The sequence below is a fragment of the Lissotriton helveticus genome, chromosome 7 (assembly GCF_964261635.1).
Source record: "Lissotriton helveticus chromosome 7, aLisHel1.1, whole genome shotgun sequence".
Lineage (NCBI taxonomy): Eukaryota > Metazoa > Chordata > Amphibia > Caudata > Salamandridae > Lissotriton > Lissotriton helveticus.
In genome coordinates this window covers 1,150,977,772-1,151,001,467 of record NC_136068.1, presented here as the reverse complement: position 1 = coordinate 1,151,001,467, position 23,696 = coordinate 1,150,977,772, and the positions used below count along the sequence as shown (strand labels likewise).

The window sequence follows — 23,696 nt, the reverse complement described above, 5'->3', positions numbered from 1 at the left end:
TATGCCTACAAACCCTTAATGAATATTCTATCTCCTGGTGGTTGGGGGGGGGGGGATTTAACTGCTAGGTTGAGTAGACTAGCAAGTAAATTCAAAGTTTTGGTTACAGGATGAGTATGTTCCTTTTCACAGGAATGTACATGCAGATTGCATGTCATGAACGCCTAGGGGGAACCCTGATGATGAATTAAGCAATGTTGCTAAGTTTCAAGTTGAGGTTGCATTCGCTTTTGAGGACGTTAGTGCTATTATCAAACCTATTGCAGAGGGAAAATGGGAGGAAGAAATGTAGAAAGATGTGGAATTAAACCAAGTAATTGAATATTGTTCTACTGGTTGGCCTGAGAAAAGGAATTTGTGCACGTAAACCGCAAATTGGGATGATTTGAGAAGATATCGTCCAGAGTGTGTCCTGCCAAGTGCATGGGGCTCATCACCTGTTGGGTAAGGTTAGCACTCCTCATCATGTCTGTGAGGGCTACTGTGTCAGTGTCCTCCAATAATTCTAGATGGTAGTTGAAATCCCCCAAGATAGTGAAGGAGTCTGAACACAGCTCCTCTTCCAGCAGATTCCCAATAGAGGATGTGACAGTGCATCTAGGTCTTGGGGGTCTGTATGCCATTAAACGTGTGGTCATTTGATAATCCGAAGGCGAGTGCCTCGCAGGCCAGGTTAGAGGCTGTATGAAAGGTAGCTTTAATCGAGTTGTAGTATATTATGGCTAACCAGGCACGGCCCGTGCCGGGCGTTATACTGGGGCGGTGACGTCAGGCAGGGGAGGGTCAGGGTGGGGGGTTGTAAAATGCGGGATATGGACCATTAGAGGTAAGCACCGATAAAAATAAATAAAACGAATTTCGTTGCCCACGCTGCATCACGTTTGGCGATGCAGCGTGGGCAACGAAATTTGTTTTATTTATTTTTATCGGTACTTACCCCTAATGGTCCATATCCCGCATTTTAGAACTCCCCACCCTGGCCCTCCCCTGCCTGACGTCACCGCCCCAGTATAACGCCCGGCACGGGCCGTGCCTGTGGTTAACCCCCCCTTTTAGAGGCCTGCTGAGGAGGTGACAAAGGTAGCCTGGCGGGGTGGCTTTCACAATGTCAGGACCAGAGCTATCATTTGTTCATGTTTTGGAAATCTAGGCGATTTGAATATTCTCTCCTTCTATGAGCGAGGCACATTCAACACTGTGCTTCACCAATGACCTGGGGTTCAATAGGTGACATTTAAACACCATAATCTTGTCCGCTGCCTTTGCTTTCAAATCTCCAACCTTAATAGGTTTAATAGGCAGGTAGGTGAACCTAGGCAGTGTGATGTTACAATTGGGGCATGTAACCAAGGAAACCCCAGGACTTGAGTCAAACGCGAAACACAAACATCCTGGTATCTTACCAACTGGTTTCAATTACATGAGTTGGGACCTAGTGTATTCCAGAATGTCCGAGCCTTTTGGATTACAACGGACAGGGTGCTGGCACTGAGCCCGGTTTGTGTGCGGACGGGCACAGACGGACTTGCCCTTGGTGCGCCTTCGGGGCTCTACCGGCACGCCCGCTGCGCGCTGTCTCGCCAGCATCTCAATTTATAGGTCCTGGAAGGTGGTCTGATGACCTAGATTTCCCCCAAGATGGCGTCCCAACTCCACACGAGTCTCGGGAGAGGCCAATTAGTCCACCCGCCACCAATCACCCCAGCAGCGCTCCTCGCTCCCCCGGAGAATGTCAGCGCGAGTGGAGGCAGGTACGGAACATACAATTTAAAACAGTATTTTCAAACGTATAGTTCGTTAAAAGACACAGCAGTGCCAAAAGAGCTCAGTGCACATTAGCAATGAGCAGCAGAAAATAGCAGCAAAGTGAAATTAGCAGCAAAGTGAATGACTCCCGGGTCAAGCCTCAGGAGTAGTGGGTCTGCGCGGTCATGCCAGCATTCCAATTTATAGGTCCAGGAAACGGGTTTGCTGACCTAGATTTCCCCCAAGATGGCGTTCCGACTCAACATGAGTCTCTGGAGAGGCCAATTAGTCCGCCCGCCACCAATCACCCCAGCAGCGCTCCCCGCTCCCATGGAGAATGTCAGCGCGAGGAGGCAGGTAAGGAACATAAAATGTTAAAACAGTATTTTAAAAACGTATAGTTTGTTAAAAGACACAGCAGCGCCAAAAGAGCTCAGTGCACAAATAGAAATTAGCAGCAGAAAATAGCAGAAAAGTGAAATTAGCAGCAAAGTGAAACACTCCCTGCTCAAGCCTCAGTTGTAGTGGGTCTGTGCGGTCACGCCAGCATCCAATTTATAGGTTAAGGAAAATAGTCTGTTGACCTAGATTTACTCCAAGATGGCATCAGGACTCTACATGAGTCTCGGGAAAGGCCAATTAGTCCGCCCGCCACCAATCACCCCAGCAGCACTCCTCCGGAGAATGTCAGCGCGAGTGGAGGCAGGTAAGGAAAATAAAATGTTAAAAACAGTATTTTAAAACTTATAGTTCGTTAAAAGATGCCGCAACGCCAAAAAAGCTCAGTGCACAATTGAAAATAGCAGCAGAAAATAGCAGCAAAGTGAAATTAGCAGCAAAGTGAAAGACCTCTGGTTCAAGCCTCAGGAGTAGTGGGCCATATATTGTGGTGCTCCCTCTCTACCAAGCTTGAGGTTCCCCATCTCATTTGGTGTTGGGTGAACTACAGGGTTTCTGGCAGCAGAGCCTCTACCGTCACTGTCAACTGAAACCGTTGAACCCGTTATCCCGCTGGGTCACATAGGTGTTTGGAATGCCCTGTGTAAAAGTGAAAAACGTAGGTGGTACAGTGAAAAAAGTAATTAATTTTTACTTCCCAAGACTGCCATGCATGGGTCTTTCGGAAAGAACATTTTCATTAAAATGGAAAATGCTCAAGAAGCAGGGGATGAACTTTTATCACAGAGATCTCTGCCAGAGAAGCAGGGATTCGGTGGGAGTCCCAAAATAGTCCTCAGCTGACCTGACAGCTGGTAGCCAGGCAGGACAGCTGCCATCCAAAAATTGTAATCAATGGGTTGACATCTCGATTGACAAGGAAGGGAGTGACCATTGAATTTACATGTTGATATCAAACTGTGTAGAATTTGTGAAATGAAAAGAGGTGGAATACATATTCTAAACACAATGTACAGATTAAAAATAATTTCAGGAATTTTGTATTGTTTGGACAATGTCTAGTGTAAAAGCTGACCACACATTTGCGTGAGGAGCAATGCAGTGGAGTATGCAGGAGTCAGAAGGAATACTAAGCACATTTAAGATTTAGAAATGAGAATATTTGGGTATCAGTAAAGTCTGGTGGTTGTTGTCGAGATGGTTTCTCAGTAATGTGGAAATAAATTACAAAAATCTGTCTGTATTTGTAAGGTTCTCATTATAAGCTCTGCAGAGTTAGGCCCCGTAGCTCCCCTCTAAGTCTGTGGGGCTGGTCTACAGAATTACCAAGTATTAAGAGGTGAACCCTTAAAATGCTCTCAGAAATGATGGACAAAGAGGAAACTAGTTGTTCCGCACCCGATTCCCCAGTTATTCTTCAATTCTCCATGTATTTCATAAAACATTTCAGCTGCTTTCAACAGCCTAAATGTTCAGGTGTAATGAACTGGACAATGTCCTGACTGCCAAAGCGGCTTTGTTCTGCAAAAAGAAAACCACAATACTGAGCAGGCTGCATCATCATGATGGCCTGCTGCACATTCAACTATGCCCAAAGTACATATGCAGCAACTGTGAATTAACTTTAACCACATCGCTGCGTGTGCTGGACCACAATTAAAACGGGTGTGGTCATGACAAGCTCAGCTTGTCATGAGCACACGAGCACCGCTCCTCATGACGAACTGAGCTCGTCATGAGCATGGAAGGGGTTAAGCACTTAGGTTTCTGCCATGAGTAACAGTCAACACAGCAGGAAGTGCTCTGCTTGGAGTTCTCAGTTGATCTGGTAGGCCATGTGCCATAATAGATTTCAGTGCTATAGATTTTAAATAATTTCCTTTTATCTTTTATGTAGTTAAGGCTTGAGAGAGCCGGCAGTGCATGCCTTCTCCCTATAATCAAGTTGTTGGTAACCCACAGTTGAAACTATTGGAGAAGGTGGGCCGGGTCAAAAAATTCCTGTGGAATTTAGGAGAGTAAGGAGGAGGGGTTGAGGCAACTTCCTCACCATACCAATATCGATTATTCCTATGGTGGGAACAAGCTGTGAAGAGACCCCCGACTCCCAGAAGGCTCTTTACTAGCTGTTTTGAAGTAACTAGTTACAGAAAGGGTAACCCAAAATACGTCACTGGGACCTGGGTATAGAACAGTACATTATGAGAAGGTCCCAATAGACACTTTTATCAGCAACCTAAAATACATTAGTTAGAAGAAAAAACTAGAAAAGGCACATATTATATTAAGCACTCAGTGTTGTTTAATCACACTGAATAAACTTCAATTCGTAAAATTATTTCAAACAATGACAAAAGGTAGTGCCCCCAAGAAGGGAGAAAAAGGGGTAAAGTTGGGTAATACGGTGAGTATTGTGATTGGAGTGAGAATAGAGGGATAAGTGTAAAGGGTATGGTGCAAATCACATGTTTCAATACATATAGAACATACGGCTCCTCATGAAGTCTCAAAATTTGTAAATATTTCTCAAAAGATAAATAGCCATGATTAAAAAATAGTAACACAGTGATTAATCGCTGTTGATTGAGCTGGCAATTGTCCGAGTTTTCTGTTTCAGAACTAAGGGACATCACACTTTTAGTGTCACTTAGTGATGACACTTGTTGTACTCTCGATACCGTCGCCCAAGACTTATGTATTTAACAGGACTACACCCTTGACAGCGGTTTACAAAATCATAGTAAATTTGTCCCTCATGGTGTACATCTAACCAGCATCACTACATTTCATCAATTAGTCCTGAAAGACATTCAAGCGCTTGAGGACAAGGAACATATGTCCCAGAGAAAATATATAACAGACAACCTGACCAAATCGGAAAGGCTGTCACTCACTGGCCTTGCTTCACATGAATCTCTGATAATCAGACAAGCAGAAAAAGGAGGAAACATTGTGCTAATTAATAAAGTAGATTATGATAGGGAGGCGTATTGACAGTTGAATCAGATCACCTGCTACAGAAAACTAGATCGTAATCCCTACAGCATGTCAACATCTCGAATTAATGAGAAACTGAATCATTGGAAGGAAGCCAAACTCCTATCGGACACTGACCACAGGTTTCTAGTAGCTATTACCCCCAGGTTCCCTTGTCTGTACCTCTTACCAAAGGTTTATAAAAGTCAAACTTGTCCACCTGGCCATCCCATTGTTTCTGGGATTGGCTCGTTGACAGAACATACGTCTCAATTTGTTGATTCTTTTCCTCTAGTCTTGGAACTTCTGTCTTACATTAGGGATACAACTGATGTACTCAACTAATTTGATGACCTGGTATGGGATGAGAGGATGTGGCTGATCACACTAGACGTAGAGTCTCTTTATACATGTATCAAAATGGAATTTGGCTGTATGGCAATTGATTTTTTTGTTATCCAAACGTAGAGCCAATTACTACGAACATAATTCCATGATTCTTGAAATGGTGATATTAATTCTCACCAAAAATGTATTTCTGTATGAGGATCAGTGGTTCCAGCAGCTCCAGGGAAACCGCAATGGGCTCAAAATTCGCTCCTTCCTACACTAATTTGTTCATGGGATGGGTGGAACACAGACATGTAGTGATGGAGGAATGTCCATTATTGGGGACTCTACAGAGACGATATTATTATCATCTGGATAGGAACAAAAAGTGATTTTGAAGACTACTACACATATCTCATATCTCAACGACAATCCATATAATGTCAGATTTACCATGACCATGTCCCAATCGAGACTGCAATTTTTGGATGTAGAGTTCTATGTCAAAAATTCAAAGGTACATAGTACTCTATTTCGTAAAAAGACCTCTGCGAATAGCATCCTACACTTCCAAAGTGCGAATCAACCGTGCACCAAGTGTGCAATTCTGTTTAATGAACTTATACCTATGCGCAGGAACTGCATTGAGGACAAGCAATTCAAATAACATGCTGGTCAAGTGGTTACTAGATTGAAAGAGAAAGGTTACAATGACGATCTCCTGAGGCAGGCTTTTGACAAAACATGTGAGATCAACCGTATTGATACACTGAGGGTAAAAGAACAAAGGAAACAAGAAAGTTTATCTATTATCACCACCCACTCCAAACTGAACCATGAGGTTTTTAAAATAATGAATCGCCAATGGGCACTGTTAAAAAATGTACCTAGTATTGATCATTTGATTGAAGATAAACCTAACCTCACATACAGAAGGAGCCGTACTATAAAAGAAATGATCTGTCCCAGTTACACGTTAAGAAAAAGAAGCTGCAGGAGTCATGGTTACAACACCCAACAGGCTTTTTCCCGTGCAGTAACTGCAAAATGTGTCATCTTGGACTTAAGGTCATCGAGTTTAATTACAAAACCAAAAAGAAGAACAACATTAGGCAATATATCACCTGTCAAACCATATATGTCATATATGTTATTAAATGTGTATGTGAAAAAATATATGTAGATAGGACTATCCGCCCATTGAAACAACGCATTATGGAATACCGCAGGGCCTGCATTAATGGTGACCAGACTTACTCATTGGTATTGCCTGCATGCACTTCTAATTTAGCAAAACACACAAGATGATGGACGGAATGTTGCACAATGGCAAAACATTCACCCCCAGTCACAGATCTGGGTGTAATCCATCGTTATTTTGCTCACCAAGCCACCCCAGTGTAGACATGGCCATATGCAAATAAGTCTTGACCCTGTGCCTCATGGGAACAGTTCAGCCCGAACTGCCAAGCCATGTCTTCCCTGGACCGGAATCAAGCATCCTAGGACAGGTTTCTGACAATCAGCCGTCATCGGCCAGGATAGCTTGACTCCAGTGGCGTAATGAGCACAGGACCCACGTCAGGGCATACCCTTCCCACTTAGGGTGAACAGCAAAACACACAAGATGATGGAAGGAATGTTGCACAATGGCAAAACATTCACCCCCAGTCACAGATCTGTACTGGGTGAAAGTATGACATTGTTCTGTATTCCGTCCATCAACCATTGTTTTTGCATTTGTCACCCCGAGTGGGACGGGTATGCTCAGACATGAGTCCTGTGCTCTTCATGCCACTGGAATCAAGCTATCCTGGCTGATGAGGGCTGAAAGCCCGAAACTGGTCCAAGGATGCTTGTTTCCAGTCCAGGGAGGACCTAGCTTGGCAGTTCGGGCTGGACTGTTCCCAGGGGACACAGGGTCAAGACTGATTTGCATATGGCTGGGTTCAAACTGGAATGGCATGGTGAGCAAAAAAACGATGAATTTAGGCCCAGATCTCTGTACTGGGGTGAATGTATGACAATGTATGACATGGTTCTGCATTCTGTCCATTAACTGTTGTTTTTGCATTTGAATTTTGCATTTTCATGTGTGGCTAACAGATCTATATCTGTGTGTCCCCATTTGCGAAAGAATGGAAGAAGAACTTGAGGATGAAGTTCCCATTCGTGGATCCGCAATCTGATTGTGTGATCCTGGTAGGTGTTCTGCTAGGAGGTATATCTTCTGCCGAATGGACCATGTCCAGATGTTCTGTGCCAGATGGGATAGCTGAAGAGAGTGTGTCCCCTTTGCTTTCATATGTAATACATAGCTGTCATGTCTGTGCGGATTAGGACAGCTTTCCCTAGCAGGTGCAGTTGAAAAGATTTCAACTCTAGGAAGTTTGCTAACAATTCCAGGTAGTTGATGTGGAATTGTGTTTGTTGGGGGGTTCAGACACCTTGAACGGTATGAGTTTGAAGATGTACTACCCAGCCGGTGGGAGATGCGTCTGTTGTAGCACTATTCGAAGGACTGGCTCAAGGAACGACCACCCTTTGGAAAGGTTTTGTGTGTTCCACCACTGCAGAGAGCGATGGGTGCAGTCATCCACCAACACCAGAACTGTTAAATGACCTTGAGTGTGGTTCCACTGATGTGCTAGACACTCTTGTAATGGACGCATTTGTAGTCTCGCTTGTGGAATGAGAGTTGCATGAACACCCTTGCTGGAAGTGAGTGTTGTGATTGAAATCTTTGGAGTAGCGTTTGTATAGCACTTATCCTGACTGGTTTGGGATATGCTAGGGCTGTGGAAATATTTACTGTTGCTCCTAGATATTGTTGTATTGTGAATGTTTGGAGATGGGATTTGCCCAGGTTTATTGCAAATCCCAGATTGTGAAGCAACTTTATTGTACGAAGTGTGTGTTGAATACAGCTGTTGTGGGATTTTGATTTTATGAGCCAGATAAGGGAAGACATGAATCTGTTGTCTTCTTAGATTGGCTGCAACGACTGCAAGGCACTTGATGAAAACTCTAGGTGCCGAGGTGCCTCCGAATGGGAGAACTTTGAACTGGTAGTGTTCACCATCTACCACGAACCTGAGATATTTACTGTGAGCTGGATGAATAGGAATGTGGAAGTAGGTGTCCTTTAGATCTAGAGTGGAGAGAAAGTTGCCTTATTGTAGCAGTGGAAGCACTTGTTGTAGAGTGATCATGTGGAAGTGGTCTGATTGGATGTAAAAATTAAGCGGTCTGAGGTCCAGTATTGGCCTGAGAGAGCCGTCCTTTTTCGGAATTAGAAAATAGAGGGAATAAACCCCTGTGCCCAGATGAGGCAGAGGGACTGGCTCTATTGTATGTTTTTTCAACATTGCCAAAACTTCTTGTTTGAGGAACGTTAGATGTTCTGATGACATTGGACACTGTTTGGGAGGAATGTTGGGAGGAGTAGAAGTGAGTTCCAGGCAATAACCATACTGGATAATTTGTCTTACCCACTTGTCTGTTGTGATGGAATTTCAGACAGGCAGGAACTGTGAGAGGCTTACCCCGAAAGGAGTAGGATGACAGGGGAAAGCGCAGGGAAGTCACTCTTTGTTATTAGGGGAGTTGTGGGTGTTGTTACCCCTGCCCTTATTGTTGTTCTCCCTGTAACCTCCTCTAATGTATCCCCTGGAAAAGGAGCCTTGGTTGGGACTTTTATAGGATGAGGATGGGTGTTCTGGTGTATTTGTTTTGGAACCTGCTCTATAGAAAGAGCGACGAAAGGAGCCTCTAGATGATGGCAACTGTAGGGCTCCCCTAGCCCTTGCAGTTTCTGTGTTCTTTTTAATCTTCTCTAAAGAAGTGTCTACTGCGGGCCAAAAAGGTGTTCCTGGTCAAAAGGTTAATTAAGGAGGGTATTTTGTACCCCTTGTTTAAATCCAGAAACCCTGAGCCATCCGTGTCTGCATAGCAAAATACTGGTATTTATCACTGGGGACGCGGTGTCTGCTGCGTCCAGCGCACACTTAATGGATGTATTTGTTATACATTTTCCTTCTTGTATAAGGTCATTGGCTTTGTCCTTATATTCTTGAGGTACGTGTTGAATGAGCTTTTCCAGTTCGTCATAGTGGGCCCTATCGTATCTTGCTACAAGGGCTTGTGTGTTAGCTATTTTCCAAGAATTTGCAGCTAGCGATGCCATACGATTACCTGACACATCTATCAACTTAGATTCTTTGTCAGGAGGTGGTGTGTCCTGACCCCTAAGAGTTTACCCTCTTGCGTACAACTGGTGAGTTTAAGGGAAGTTGACCTCTGAAATGTCTAGGGTCAGTGGGGGCTGCTTTGCATTTCTTGTCTACTCTAGGATTAGGAACTCTAGCTCTAACTGGGTCTTTGAACACCTCAGGAGCATGTTTAATAAGGCCTTGTAACATGGACAGGACATGAGTAGATCTTTGTGGTTTGTCAAAAGTCTCTAACAGAAAATCCTCTTCTACAGGATCTGAATGCAATTTGACCTTATGGTATACTGTGGCCCTATTGATTAACTGGGCAAAACGCACATTGTCATCTGGTGGAGATGGTTTTGAGCGGTAGAAATCTGGATCATTATTTAGACCAGGATCAGTGCAGTTGTCATACCATGGGTCTGGGTCCTGTGGTGGGTCATCAGGATCCTCAGTGTCAACTGGTACTAGGTCCTCATCCTCCTGCCCACCTGCATCATCCCTATCCTCTGGTTGTGGAGAATGTGAGGGAGAAATGAGTAAATGTGGGTTAACTGGTAGAGGAGGTGAAGGTGGTAGTGAAGTATTAGTGGACATGTGTACTCTTTTTGGAGGAAATGGAGCCTGTGGCAAAGGTTCTGGTTTTCTCTTTGTGGGTGGCCTGCCAGTTATATGCCAAGTCCTTGGGTGAATAAAGATGGTACTTTGTTTAGGATCAGGAAATAAAAGTTCTTCGGGATCGACAATTGTCTTTGGCTTCGAAGATTTCTCAATGGAAACAGTCTTTGGATGTTTAGGAAGAGTCTTGTTTTGGCTTCGACGGTGTCTTAGGCTTAGATGCATGAGCTTTGTCTTTTAAAGTTTTCGGCTCCGAAGTTTTCGGTGCTGGAGTCTTATCTGTTTGGCTCAGTGCCAAAGTGTGCTTCGGTGTTGAGGTCTTATCTGGTTGCTTTGGTGCCGGTACTTTATCAAGCTGTTTCGGAGCCAATGCTTTATCCGTATGTTTCTGTGCCGAGGGATCTTTTGTGGATTTCAGTGCCAAATGTTTCTCCGGTGTCGGTGGAGGATGGAGTGGCAGCTTGGATGAGTGATCTTTTGGTGTCGAAGATGGTTTTTGGGAACCGGGTGGTTGGCTCGTGCTGGAAGGCTTCTCTTTATCCTTTGGTGCCAAGCCCGCAGGCGGGGCAATCAAAGTGTTTGTGTGCGGTAGACCTGAGCCCGGAGGCGAAGGTGTAACCAGAGCCATTGATATTGGTTTGGATTGGGCGGGTGTTTTAGAACTCATATCCCTCTGAGCCGGGGTGATGTTGTCTTCGGTTTCGGAGACATCTTCGGAGTCTGGGACCTCTTCCTCTTGTTCTGGTTCCGTGAGGCTCTCGAGACCTGGATGGAGGATGTCCGGGATGGAACCTGTGCCTCGGGACATCTTGTGGCGTCGAGCTTGACGATCCCGGTTGGTCTTCTTGGACTTGAAAGATAGACAAGCCTCACATTTGTCCTCTCGATGTTCTGGAGAGAGGCACAGAATGCAAACAGGATGGAGATCCAAGTGTAGGATCTTAGTATCACACTGTGGACATTTATTGAATGGAGTCCGTTCCATCGGCGTCCGTCTTCCCCGGCGCGGATAGGCCCAACGGCCCGCGTCGAAGTCCATAGACGTGGAAGTCTAACAGGAAGTTGTTGAGGGTGCGCGCCAAAGGCACGCGATCAAAACAATACTGTTGGTTAGCTGTGATTGCACGGCAAAAGGGGGTTCAATAATGATACCGACCGGGAGCGCAGCAAGTCACATCTGAACCTATTGGCAGGAAAAAACAATCTAGGTATGGAGCCGATGCTCATGCGCATTGTCCACCAAAGGAGGAGTCACCGGTCTCGTGTCCACAAGACTTCATTGAAGACAAAAACAACATGCAAACATCTGAGCCCAACACCAGATGGCGATCTTCTATGCAACAGTATATGATCTGCAGCTCATATGCCTCGAACATATATTTATGCCTTTTGACTAGAAGGCATCATCATGAATGGCATATTTCTCATCAAAAAGAGATAAAGAAGCAGCAGGGTAATGCACCACTTACATTATTCTAAAAGGATTACAAATGCAATAGGTCTCGCATTTGTTGGAGTTGGAGTTACTGGTATTATAAATGCCAATGTTTTTACCTAGCCAAGTTGCCGTGTGCAGTATCATATGTGGCCAAAAGACCTCTTTTGGCCACATATGGTAGTGCAGACGGCAACAAGGCTAGGTAAAAAAACATTGGCATTTAGAATGCATTTAGAATGCCAATAACTCCAACAAATAAGAGACCTAATACATTTGTTAAAGAACTGTAACACACACAGAAAGACGTTTTTATAACAGCAATGTAGGTGTAGTCGAATGAGACCTAGCAATGCACACGTTATCAGGAAGAAGACGTCACTTTAGCAGTCCTAAACATATGCTGGATTTTGACCACACAACATTGTAATACAGTACATGCACTGAGTTGTTATTCCTGTTACACCAAAATTAGCATTAGGTCACTGAAGTATAACGCCAACAGAATCAGCAACAGTATTTCCAGTGAGCTGCGAAACCCTGCTTTCCAACCTCATTCTGCATTGTTCAAGAAAGGGAGCCAAATAGCAAATAGATTGCTAATCTATTAGAGATATTGCCTGTTATGTGTTCACGCATTAGTATTCTGTGCTCCTGTAGCCTTTATGTTGGTGTGGGAAGGACTGCCATGCCCCTGTGGAGTAAAGTGAATATTAACTGTAGAAAACAAACTCGCCAACAATCTATTGGATGATTAAGTGAACTTTAAAACTGCCAATGAAGCTGATCTTGGTGGAACTAAATCCACAATTTATGGCAGTTTGGTCCATTTCCCTCCCCAGTACTTTTGTGACGAAGGCCAGTCTTACAAAAGGTTCTGTAGTAGCGTGCTATGCGCCAAAACGCACTTCAAGGGGTAGGGGTAGTAAGCGATATATAAATACAGTTATATGCGGATAAGGAGCAAATTCACTATTTGTTTCGATTTTGCCATTTCTGATGTCAATGTAAACTTTTAGCAACTAGAATGCAATTTAAAATGTAAAACTATGTACATTAAAATAAAAAGTGACCTGAAATCAAAATACCCACGTGGGCTAATATCAAAAATACCATAATGTGTTACCTTCCATTCATTACGATTATCACCACGCCTGATTCAGAAGAAGGGGGTTGGTGAGTGAAAAAAAGATAGTAGGAACACACCCCCGGTCAGAGGTAGCGCCAGATGGGAAGGGTGGGTATGAATTTTTAACAGACAAGAAAAGAAGAGTTAAACCATATAAGACTACAGGCAGAATTGTTTTGGGAAGGTGGTTGGAGACTGCAAGCTAGTCATTTAAGGGATAATTGTTTACAGGGTGACGGAAATGAAGGAAGTTGTGTGAGCAGTCCTGGGAAAAAAGAAAGGTCGGGCCACTATTGCTGCTGATTAAGAGCAAGCAGCATGCCGTGGTGCTTAATAAAAAAACATATAAAGAAGTTGAAATTAAGTTGGATGAACGACACCCCCTCCTTTAGTTTAAGATTAGTGTGGCGTTGCGCGATATAGTAAAAAAAAAAACAAGAGGTGCCTGTACCTTTTGGCTGAAATCCTCTGCTTCTTAATTAGCACTCTTCTCTGCCAGTTCGGCATCTTTCTGTAATGAAGAAAGTAGTGCTGGCTTTCCGGACAGCACAACTCCATCTAATGTGGATGGTGAGGCATGCTTTAGTTCAAGAGAACCTACGGTTGATGCAACCTGCACTCTGCCTTGAACTGCGGAGCAAGCCCATGGAGCGTGCGAGGAAGCACACAGAACAGCGCCTACAACTGCTGCCCAGCCACCAACATGGTCAGACATTTTTTGTAGAACACCCGGCAGGCAAAAGAAGGTAGCTGAAGAAAGACCAGGGGGTTCATTTATGAGCCCATGCGTCACTTTTACGCCGCTGTTGCGTCACTTTTTGTGACGCACCAGCGGAGTAAAAAATGTGCCTTGTTGCATCATATTTACAAAGTGACGCATCTAGTTAGATGCGTCACTTTGTAAACCCCTGCGCCACATTATACCTGCCCCAGGTATGATGTATGCAAGGGGGGCGTTTTGACGCAAGAAAGAGTCATAGAAGTGACGCCATTTCTTGTACGCTAATGCGTCAAAATCGTACGCCTGCCTCATGGCAGGCGTAAGACTGACGCAGGCACTAACAACATGGGACTTGCCCATGTGAAAGTACACATTGCTGGATTTGCGTCACTTTTGTGACACACTTCAGCAATGCGTCACTTTTGCCCCTACAGATGCGTCAGAAATACTGACGTATCTGTAACTCCTTGCGACATGATGCGTCATACAGTAAATATGACGCATCAGGTATATCGCAAAGAGTGTGCACTGAGAAGTGACGCATCGCTGCTTTCATGCAGCGATGCCTCATTTCTCAAAAATGAGGCCTCAGGAATGCAGTTCACCATGGAAGAGAGGAAGAACAAGCACTGGCGTTGCCAATAGGTTTCGCATTTGGAAAGTTGGAGATATTGATTTTGTAAATGACATTTTATATTTATATATTGTTATTGACAATGCCAATAACGATATATAAATATAAAATGTCATTTACAAAACCAATAGCTCCAACTTTCCTACTGCGAGACCTATTGACAACGCCAGTGCTTGTTATGAAGTTGTGCCCAAATGAGAATATTGAAAAAATATGCTTTGTATTAATTCAAATTAGTGATTGTTTTTTGTTAAATTCTCAGTAACAGCTGCCTAAAATCATGTCAGAAACTGGTAAACTCGACTGTCTGTTCTAAGGTCTAACTGCCTTTTGTCAATGTGCGTGGCGCGCAGGTACCCGGTGAAGTCCTGCTCGGCTTCACCCATCGCAGGCCGCTGAGGCCAGTAAAGTGCAGTGCGCAAATGAATCCCATTGGTATAGATTTTCTGCCACCTCCAAGTACATAAACTGAGAATGGATGCCATTAATGTTATGTTAATGATGAGTGGATCATTAATGCCTGAGAAAAAAAATGCCATTTGTAATGCTAATACTGTATTACGCTCTGTGAATGAGCTGTTGCTCCCAAGCATGGCCATCCCTTCTGTGGCTGTCCCACCAAAGCTCCTTGAGTGTGATGACGACACAGGATGATGTTCCTGGAACTGTAAGATGCATGCAGAGAGCATCTGTGACAACGCATAGGATGACACGCCGAGGCCGTGCTCTTTGCACCAGTTAGGGGCAGGGGTGCAGTCACAACAACCCCCCCCCCCCCACACACACACACACACACGGGGGGCAGGATCGAAAGGTGTGATCCTCCCCCCTGCGTTTAAAATGATCGCGGAAATGCTTGTCTGAGAAGCTAAATTTCTAGTGGGTGGTAGGTAAGAATTGCTAATCTGATCTGCTTGAGTAAACTTAAAACAAGGATTAGGGTAAGATTCCCGAATATGTTAATCTTCCTTTACAGAAGTAAACTCCAGTCCTGCCATCAACCCCATGGTTTAAAGTTTGAGCAAACAATGAACCAATTAAACTTCAGAAAGGAAAAAAATCTCCCGCACAAGTTCAGAGATTGTTGTCCAAAATATGTATCGTTTTCATTCTTAGGTTTTTGGCTCGGTTGCAGAGGACCAGGAAACAGGGCAGCATTATCTTAGCGTGCACCCGTAATGCATTTCAATTAAAAGCACTTTCGACAAACTTGGTTTTACATCTTTCATGTTACTGCGGCAATTATTGAATAACCACAGATCCAAGACAAACGAGTTACACACTAGGGCTACAGAATGAAAAAAAACCTGAGACACGAAATTGTTCGTCCAGGGTTTGTTTACTCGTGAGAGATTTGGAATCGTCTGCAAATCGTTTGCAAAATGGAGGTCTTACTTCTTGGGGCAGCGGCCACACACGCACTAAAAAAAGACACTAGTGAGTTACAAATTATCCATATGTTTAAGAATGTGCGGTCGCTGAACGTGATTCATACGCCAGGAGTAACACTGCGGTAAAGGCAAGTTTTCACGATGCAGTGATTTGTTACTAATAAACAACAAACTTAGGGGTCTATTTGAGAAATCCAATAGTGATTCTATATTCTCATGTACCCATGTCAATTGTACATGAGGACAAACACAGTTGAACTATCAGACCATATCACCAAAAGTGAAGCACCAGTAAGCGTAAGTCACCCCTAGTAAAGGATTCCCATCAAAAGTCTTGTATGGATCAATATTCTCATTTGGTAATCCTTATCGGGTATTGTATCTCTTGATCATTGAGACCAGCGTACCCTGATAGCCAGTTCGGGGTAGCGACCCACAATCACTCGGTACTACCAATGATGTTGATATGATGGGAAAGTGCAGTGCAAAACAAATAAGTGGTGATTAAAAAAGGATAGGAACCTAACAAAAAACATTTTTAATAAGAGTTAGTCCCTTCCTCTTTAAAAACAAGAACAGTGTAACATCATCATCGCAGTACACACAAATAGCTGCGAGGAGACCAACATGTTTCAGCCACAGCGGGAAGATTACCAGGGCATTCGTCAGGGTCTCTGTCCTATATATCTGCTACTGATTCTAAGTGAATAAAGTGTGAAAAACTATACAAAAAAACACACAAGTGAACATCAGTAAAGGATATAATATTCCTTCATCTGTGTAAACTCCTCTCTTCGGTACCTGGTTGACTTATTAATGTATCTAGGGAACAAACGTACAAATAAATCACAATCAGATATCATGGTCTATAGCAAGAGGTGCATTGTTTCTTAAATACATGCAAAAATTCAAAAATACCTTACTCACCCAGAGTGCCCGGGGAGTGGACCTCACCTCTTCCTGGACCTGGCTCAGGATATGTGAGACCCCGCTCTACAAGGACAAAAGCCGACTTCGTAAAGACAAGGAACAGAGGGATCAACGTTGATCTGCTCTGGCAGTGTATAAAATACGAAGTACCAAGGTCTTCTATACCTGGAGCTCAATAGCATCTAGCCACTGGTTATCAATTAAACCTACTATCCAATCTATTGTTAACTATAGTGTGAGTCAATAATAGCGTTTAGAGCGCTAAGTGAGCAGTCTAAAGACAACTAGATACAAAAATATTAAAGTAGGAGCAGTAGAACAGCTCGATGGTTATTCGCTGCAAGCAAAAAGAGATTGGTCCCTTAGGTTTAGGCCACTCATGTGCCTCAGAGATCCCCATCGTCCTTCCTGAATCATGCCATCTAATTAGGGTGGTAACGGGGGGTTTTCCTGAATGTTTTCATGTGCCATGGTGCCACCTTATGGCATGACGAACAAATTGTCCCCGAGCAACATATATATTTTCAACTTGTATTTTTGCTCCTGTTTATTCCGCATTTGTTGCCTTGGATTTCAGTATTTGGGTCTCTCCTCATTAGGAAGGGTGCCACACATTTTGAATGAGCACGTAGCAGTACATCGCTATGGCTTCATTTCGTTATGAACTACCGGCATGACGCATATGACATCATTTGGTAGTTCTTTGCTTCGGCCTCAGTGGGCGGAAGTTTAAACAAATAAACTACACAAGCGAGAGGAGTGACATCACTTGGTAGTTCTCTACCGGGAAGCCTCGCGAGACTACGGGCATGAATTTGACAAACCAACGCGGAGCCGCGGAGATACACATCGGCCCCCCGTCTGTTAAAAACGAACCCCGGATAATATAGTTTGGCGCTACAGAATTATGATAATAACTCGTGCCAGCCCTTCAGGACAGCCCCTCCCATGCGGTGTTTTGATTGGTTGTTTCCAGCACAACAGTCGAGTGAAATGGGAGTCACGCAGTACACCCTGTGCCTCCCCCTGACTCAGTAATAGTCAGAGACAACGACGGACAGGTAGGACCACCGTTCTACTGCTCCTACTTTAATATTTTTGTATCTAGTTGTCTTTAGACTGCTCACTTAGCGCTCTAAACGCTATTATTGACTCACACTATAGTTAACAATAGATTGGATAGTAGGTTTAATTGATAACCAGTGGCTAGATGCTATTGAGCTCCAGGTATAGAAGACCTTGGTACTTCGTATTTTATACACTGCCAGAGCAGATCAACGTTGATCCCTCTGTTCCTTGTCTTTACGAAGTCGGCTTTTGTCCTTGTAGAGCGGGGTCTCACATATCCTGAGCCAGGTCCAGGAAGAGGTGAGGTCCACTCCCCGGGCACTCTGGGTGAGTAAGGTATTTTTGAATTTTTGCATGTATTTAAGAAACAATGCACCTCTTGCTATAGACCATGATATCTGATTGTGATTTATTTGTACGTTTGTTCCCTAGATACATTAATAAGTCAACCAGGTACCGAAGAGAGGAGTTTACACAGATGAAGGAATATTATATCCTTTACTGATGTTCACTTGTGTGTTTTTTTGTATAGTTTTTCACACTTTATTCACTTAGAATCAGTAGCAGATATATAGAACAGAGACCCTGACGAAAGCCCTGGTAATCTTCCCGCTGTGGCTGAAACATGTTGGTCTCCTCGCAGCTATTTGTGTGTACTGCGATGATGATGTTACACTGTTCTTGTTTTTAAAGAGGAAGGGACTAACTCTTATTAAAAATGTTTTTGTTAGGTTCCTATCCTTTTTTAATCACCACTTATTTGTTTTGCACTGCACTTTCCCATCATATCAACATCATTGGTAGTACCGAGTGATTGTGGGTCGCTACCCCGAACTGGCTATCAGGGTACGCTGGTCTCAATGATCAAGAGATACAATACCCGATAAGGATTACCAAATGAGAATATTGATCCATACAAGACTTTTGATGGGAATCCTTTACTAGGGGTGACTTACGCTTACTGGTGCTTCACTTTTGGTGATATGGTCTGATAGTTCAACTGTGATGGTCCTCATGTACAATTGACATGGGTACATGAGAATATAGAATCACTATTGGATTTCTCAAATAGACCCCTAAGTTTGTTGTTTATTAGTTTAGTTCCAATGGGGGATAATACTTAGGCTTGGTCTCTAAATATCCCTCTAGCCCTGTGATAGTGTTTGGTTTTTCCAGTGATTTGTTACCACATAAAAATGTCATCTCATTAGCACAAGTATAGGCGCCCAGGATTAGCACTTGCCTTTAAAGGATTAAAACCACCCAAGAAGTTCTGTAATCCTCCGAAACGCGCAGGTCTTCGGCCTTCAAAAGACACCATCAAATAGCTGAAATTGATAGCTTTAAATGAAAATCCAACCTAACAGTATTGACAAACATGCTGGTCTCCGTTGCCGTTGCACCGTCACCGTGTGTGTCGAGGGCGCAGTACTAGTAAGGTGGTTTCTTTGTGCTAAAGCTTCGTCTTTGTTTTGAGTGGTGTTGTTCTGTCCGCCACCATTGCATGAAGTGTTGCGAGTTGTCTGGCTAAAACAGTTGAGTCATACTGCGAGATAGTTTGGGGGTAGAGGAGGGAGTCTGTTGTATGTAAACCCAGAACAAGTAACAAACGGGCCAGTGAGGGGATGCGAGAGAGAAGGCAAGCGCTGAAGAGGGAGGGGGTGGGCTGCCCATATGGAGAGGGAGGGGGGTGGGCTGCCTGCTGGGCTGGGCTGCCTCTGATCATCTAATGCGAGTCACGGAAGGCAGGCGCTGGAGAGGGAGGGGGTGGGCAACTCGAACGACCATATGGCTGGGAGAAGCTGTGTGAGGGAGGCTGGGCTGGCTGGGCTCGTTCACGAGAGGCTTGTGGTCACGTGATTCTCGTGGTGACTCACATGCACTGTGAAGAATCTGCAGTGGTTTGACTAGTCGATCAAGCACTTGAATTTTCGCCTATTACATTCGCAAGCGAATGATAATAGGCGAAACCTAAAAACCCACGCTTCCAGACGTTGGGAGGGCACAAGCCGCAACCCAGGTCAGAGGCACACCAAACAAATAGCATCACCTGGCTGGGGCGCCAAAGGTAAGCCCAATCAAAGAAAAGAATCTATACCAGTATACATTTTTCATGATTTTTAGCCAGTGCTCCTTTGAATTAGAAAAGGAAGTGATGTAGGGGCTACCGAACGAGTTTGGAGGCAGCAAAAATGAATGAAACTAGCATGAACGTTTGGCAGGCAGCAGGCTGGACCAAAGTCATTTTTTTTTACTATAATAGGTCGTGCTGCTGCTCGACCTGAAAAGCAAACAAAACCGGAAAAGAGATAAGAAAAAAAGCAATTGAACATACTGCACATTTATACTGTTTTGAGCAAGAGACAGGAGAAACCGAAATACATCGGTCATATAATCTGGCTTCTTATGTTCTAATAAACAAGGTGTACGTTCCAACTGTGTGTAGGCATAGGGCCAAGGATTACTGGGGACCATCAACGGGCAAGGGTGGTGGGGTTTCTGGGGTTTACCTAAACAGAAGGTCTAAGACCAGACGGATAAATGGAGTCATTCTTTTGGTACTTCACAATGCCACACATACTCTGCCATATCAGAGGCAAGACCTCCTGAAGATGGTAGGCCGCAACTTCCTGTCACTGGGCAAATCCGGTCACTGTTGAAGCCAATGCCGGATTCATCAATGATTAATGCAAAAACAACAGTTGATAGACAGATTGCAGAACAATGCAATACATTCACCCCAGTACAGAGATCTGGGCCTAAATCCGTCGTTTTTTTGCTCACTATGCCATTCCAGTTTGAACCCAGCCATATGCAAATCAGTCTTGACCCTGTGCCTCATGGGAACAGTCCAGCCCGAATTGCAAAGCCAGGTCCTCCCTGTACTGAAAACAAGCATCCGAGGATCGGTTTCAGGGTTTCACCCCTCTTCAGCCAGGATAGCTTGATTCCAGTGGCATGGAGAGCACGGGACCCACATCTCGGGGTGACAAATGCAATGATGGCATGTGTGGCGCAGCATGTAATGTCAGGGAGACTGCTTATATGTGAGGCAGAGTTTACGGGAAACAGCATATTTAATTTCTTTTTTCCCCTTCATCTCATCTCTGGATTTCTTCAATGTCCTCCAAATAAGTGGAAAGAGTTAGGGCAAGATGTATCAAGTGTTTTACAGTTCGCAAACAGTCCGATTCACAGAATTGGCAAAACCCAAAGCAGAAGGTGCACTCAAATCAAAGTCAGTAAGGCAGAAAAAGTTTTTAGATGGTTATTTCTTCTTTATTCAGTTCAAACAGGTATTTTCATAGAGCACAGGCACAGCCAACGCGTTTCGTTCCCTCCGTGCCGTGGGAACTTCATCAGGGCATCAATCGAAATTACAACAACTAGGATGGCTGGAATAGCAAATGGCGACGTTGTGGGAGTTTTTTAAGAAAATGCTAGAAAGAACTCCGACTTGCTGTTATTTTCCGTATTGGGTGCCCTAATATAGGTGCCGTACCTTTGGCTTACACATGGAATTGATCGCACTTGGACCCTTGATACGTCTTGCTTAATTCTTAATACACTTTGATGTTACTTCTCACGTATTACTTACTTTGATACGAGCTTATAATAGAGCGGTCTTGGGGCACGCAGTTTCTGAATTTAATTTTCTCCTCACGAATTCAGCTTTCTGAATATTTCTGCTCGAATTTGGGTCCACTTGATACGTCGCAACGGATCTACACTCCATGGCACGTGGGATATCCTTTCTAGCATTTTCTTAAAAAACTCCCACAACGTCGCCATTTGCTATTCCAGCCATCCTAGTTGTTGTAATTTCGATTGATGCCCTGATGAAGTTCCCACGGCACGTAGGGAACGAAACGCGTTGGCTGTGCCTGTGCTCTATGAAAATACCTGTTTGAACTGAATAAAGAAGAAATAGCCATCTAAAAACTTTTTCTGCCTTACTGACTTTGATTTGAGTGCATCTTCCGCTTTGGGTTTTGCTTATTGTTTGAATTAGCACCCTTAAAACAGCGGGTGTTTGGAAGTCGTTGCACCACCAAATACTGTGAACTTTTAGAACCATTGTGCTTGACCTTGGTCTGCTGTTTTGTGTGCTTTTTGGATTTGTTGCCGATTCGCAGAATTGGCCCATTTGAGAACTGTAAAAAGCCTTTTGGGATGTATCATCTCAAAAGGCATTCGCAAAATAGGGAATCGCAATTTTTGCGATGACCTATTTTGCGCATGCATTTAAGGAATCGCAATTTGCTATTCCTTAAATGCAATGCTGAAACCCATAAAACATGGCAACCTGGTTTTAAGGAATAGCAAATTACCACCAACTTCAAGTTGGTGGTAATTTGCAAATTCCTTAGAAAAAAGGCACTTTTTTGCATTTTTCTAAGTGCCATGTGTACCTTTCGGAAATATATGTGTGCCACATGTGCACACATGCCTATTTCAGGGATGCAACAGGGTGTCCTTTTGGCAACCATGAAATTGCATGAGCAATTTGCGAGTACCTACTGGGTACTCGCAAATTGCGCATGCAATTCACATTCATTCCTAAGGGCCTCTAGGCCCATAGAAATGAATGGGAAGCCATTCCTTATTTGCGACTCGCACTCTGCGAGTCGCAATTAAGGAATGGCTAGGAATCGCAAAATATTTGCAGAAACCTACATACATTGTATTTTGCGATTGTATAATAGCGAATCCGTAAAATTCGCTATTATAGACTCGCAAAATACAATTTCGATACATCTGGCCCTTAGCTGCTTGTGGAGGTGGTGCACCAAATTCCTTTCATCAATGAAAACACGTTATACTGCAACAATGTCTTTCCACTAAGTTGCAGTCAGTCAGTCAGTCACCTCAACCCACAGTGGTCAGAGCTCCTTCAATGGCTATATAGAAAGTGAAATATGAAATGACCTCTTACCTGGAAATGAATCTATGCTGTCAAACGGTAAGGTGTAGATCATCTCCTGCTCATGCTGCCGCGATAACCTGCCACTAGGTATGTGATATTTCACAACAGAGGTAATGTCTCCGGCATTGCAAGAATCTGTCACGTGCATTCTGTTGGAGAAATCAAATGTGACTTTTATAATAAAACATTGCCATGATGATTCTGCATTCTGCAAAGTTTGCAGAAATTGTTAAAAGTCTTCATTCAGCCGGCATAGGCAAATTGTATTATTTGCTATATTTGCACCACCTTAACTTGCTTGGGAATATGCAATCATACATTTCTGTAAATCATGATTTTTAAAGTTCCACTCGATGCTGGCTTTAAACCAAACATAATTTTGCTTCAATAAAGAGACTGCAGCTTCTCTCACTGGTCCAGGATTTTGTTGCGGGCCTGCATAAAATGATAGTTGCATGTTTACTTTGCTGAATATGGACTAAAATAAATGGCAAGGCTAGAGGAAACAATGCATTTTACTGCCTGGTTTACACTCTCCTCTAAAGTACAATACCTTGTAAAGCCTGGCTTGCAGTCTCCGCTGTTGTTCAATTTAATACCTCTTACCACCTGACTTGCGTTCACCTCTAATGTAGAATACCTCTTGCTGCCTGCATTATGCTCACCTTTGGTGTACAATACTTCTTACTGTCTGACTTACGCTTACCTCTGACGTACTATAACTCTCACTGCCTGACTTACGCTCACCTCTGATGTACAATACATCTGACTACCTGGCTTACACTAGTCCCTGTTGCACAATACCTCATACTGCTTTACCTACACTCTCCTCGGATGCAGAGTACATCTCATCGCTTGGCTTACACTAACACTGCTACACAATATTCACCTTACATTCTTCTTGTATGCACAATACCAGTTGCTGCCTGACTTGCACTCGCCTCTAATGTACTGTTGTGCTTGATTTTAGATTCCAAATGAATTTCCCAATTCATGCCCTTATATAGGTAGAATTCACATTGCCCTTATAAAGGCATAGAAATCCAGTACTTATTTAGGCATAGCCCATGCTACCCAAATACAGGTATGGCTACTTCCATCCGTTCATCTACGTCACAACGATTTCTTGGAAAACCAGACTCTTAAGCTGAAGGGACCTCCCCTAGCCTGGATATTGA

General features: G+C 43.7%; 1 protein-coding gene across 1 annotated transcript in view; it reads right to left on the bottom strand.

The window, feature by feature from the left end:
- Positions 1 to 23,696, bottom strand: part of LOC144770056 (ABC-type organic anion transporter ABCA8-like) — a 2,854,033-nt gene that overhangs the window by 1,664,263 nt on the left and 1,166,074 nt on the right. Inside the window, exon 17 of the mRNA XM_078654287.1 lies at positions 22,528 to 22,667. Within this exon, the coding sequence (XP_078510413.1) occupies positions 22,528 to 22,667 (140 nt within the window). The remainder of the gene's footprint in view (positions 1 to 22,527; positions 22,668 to 23,696) is intronic.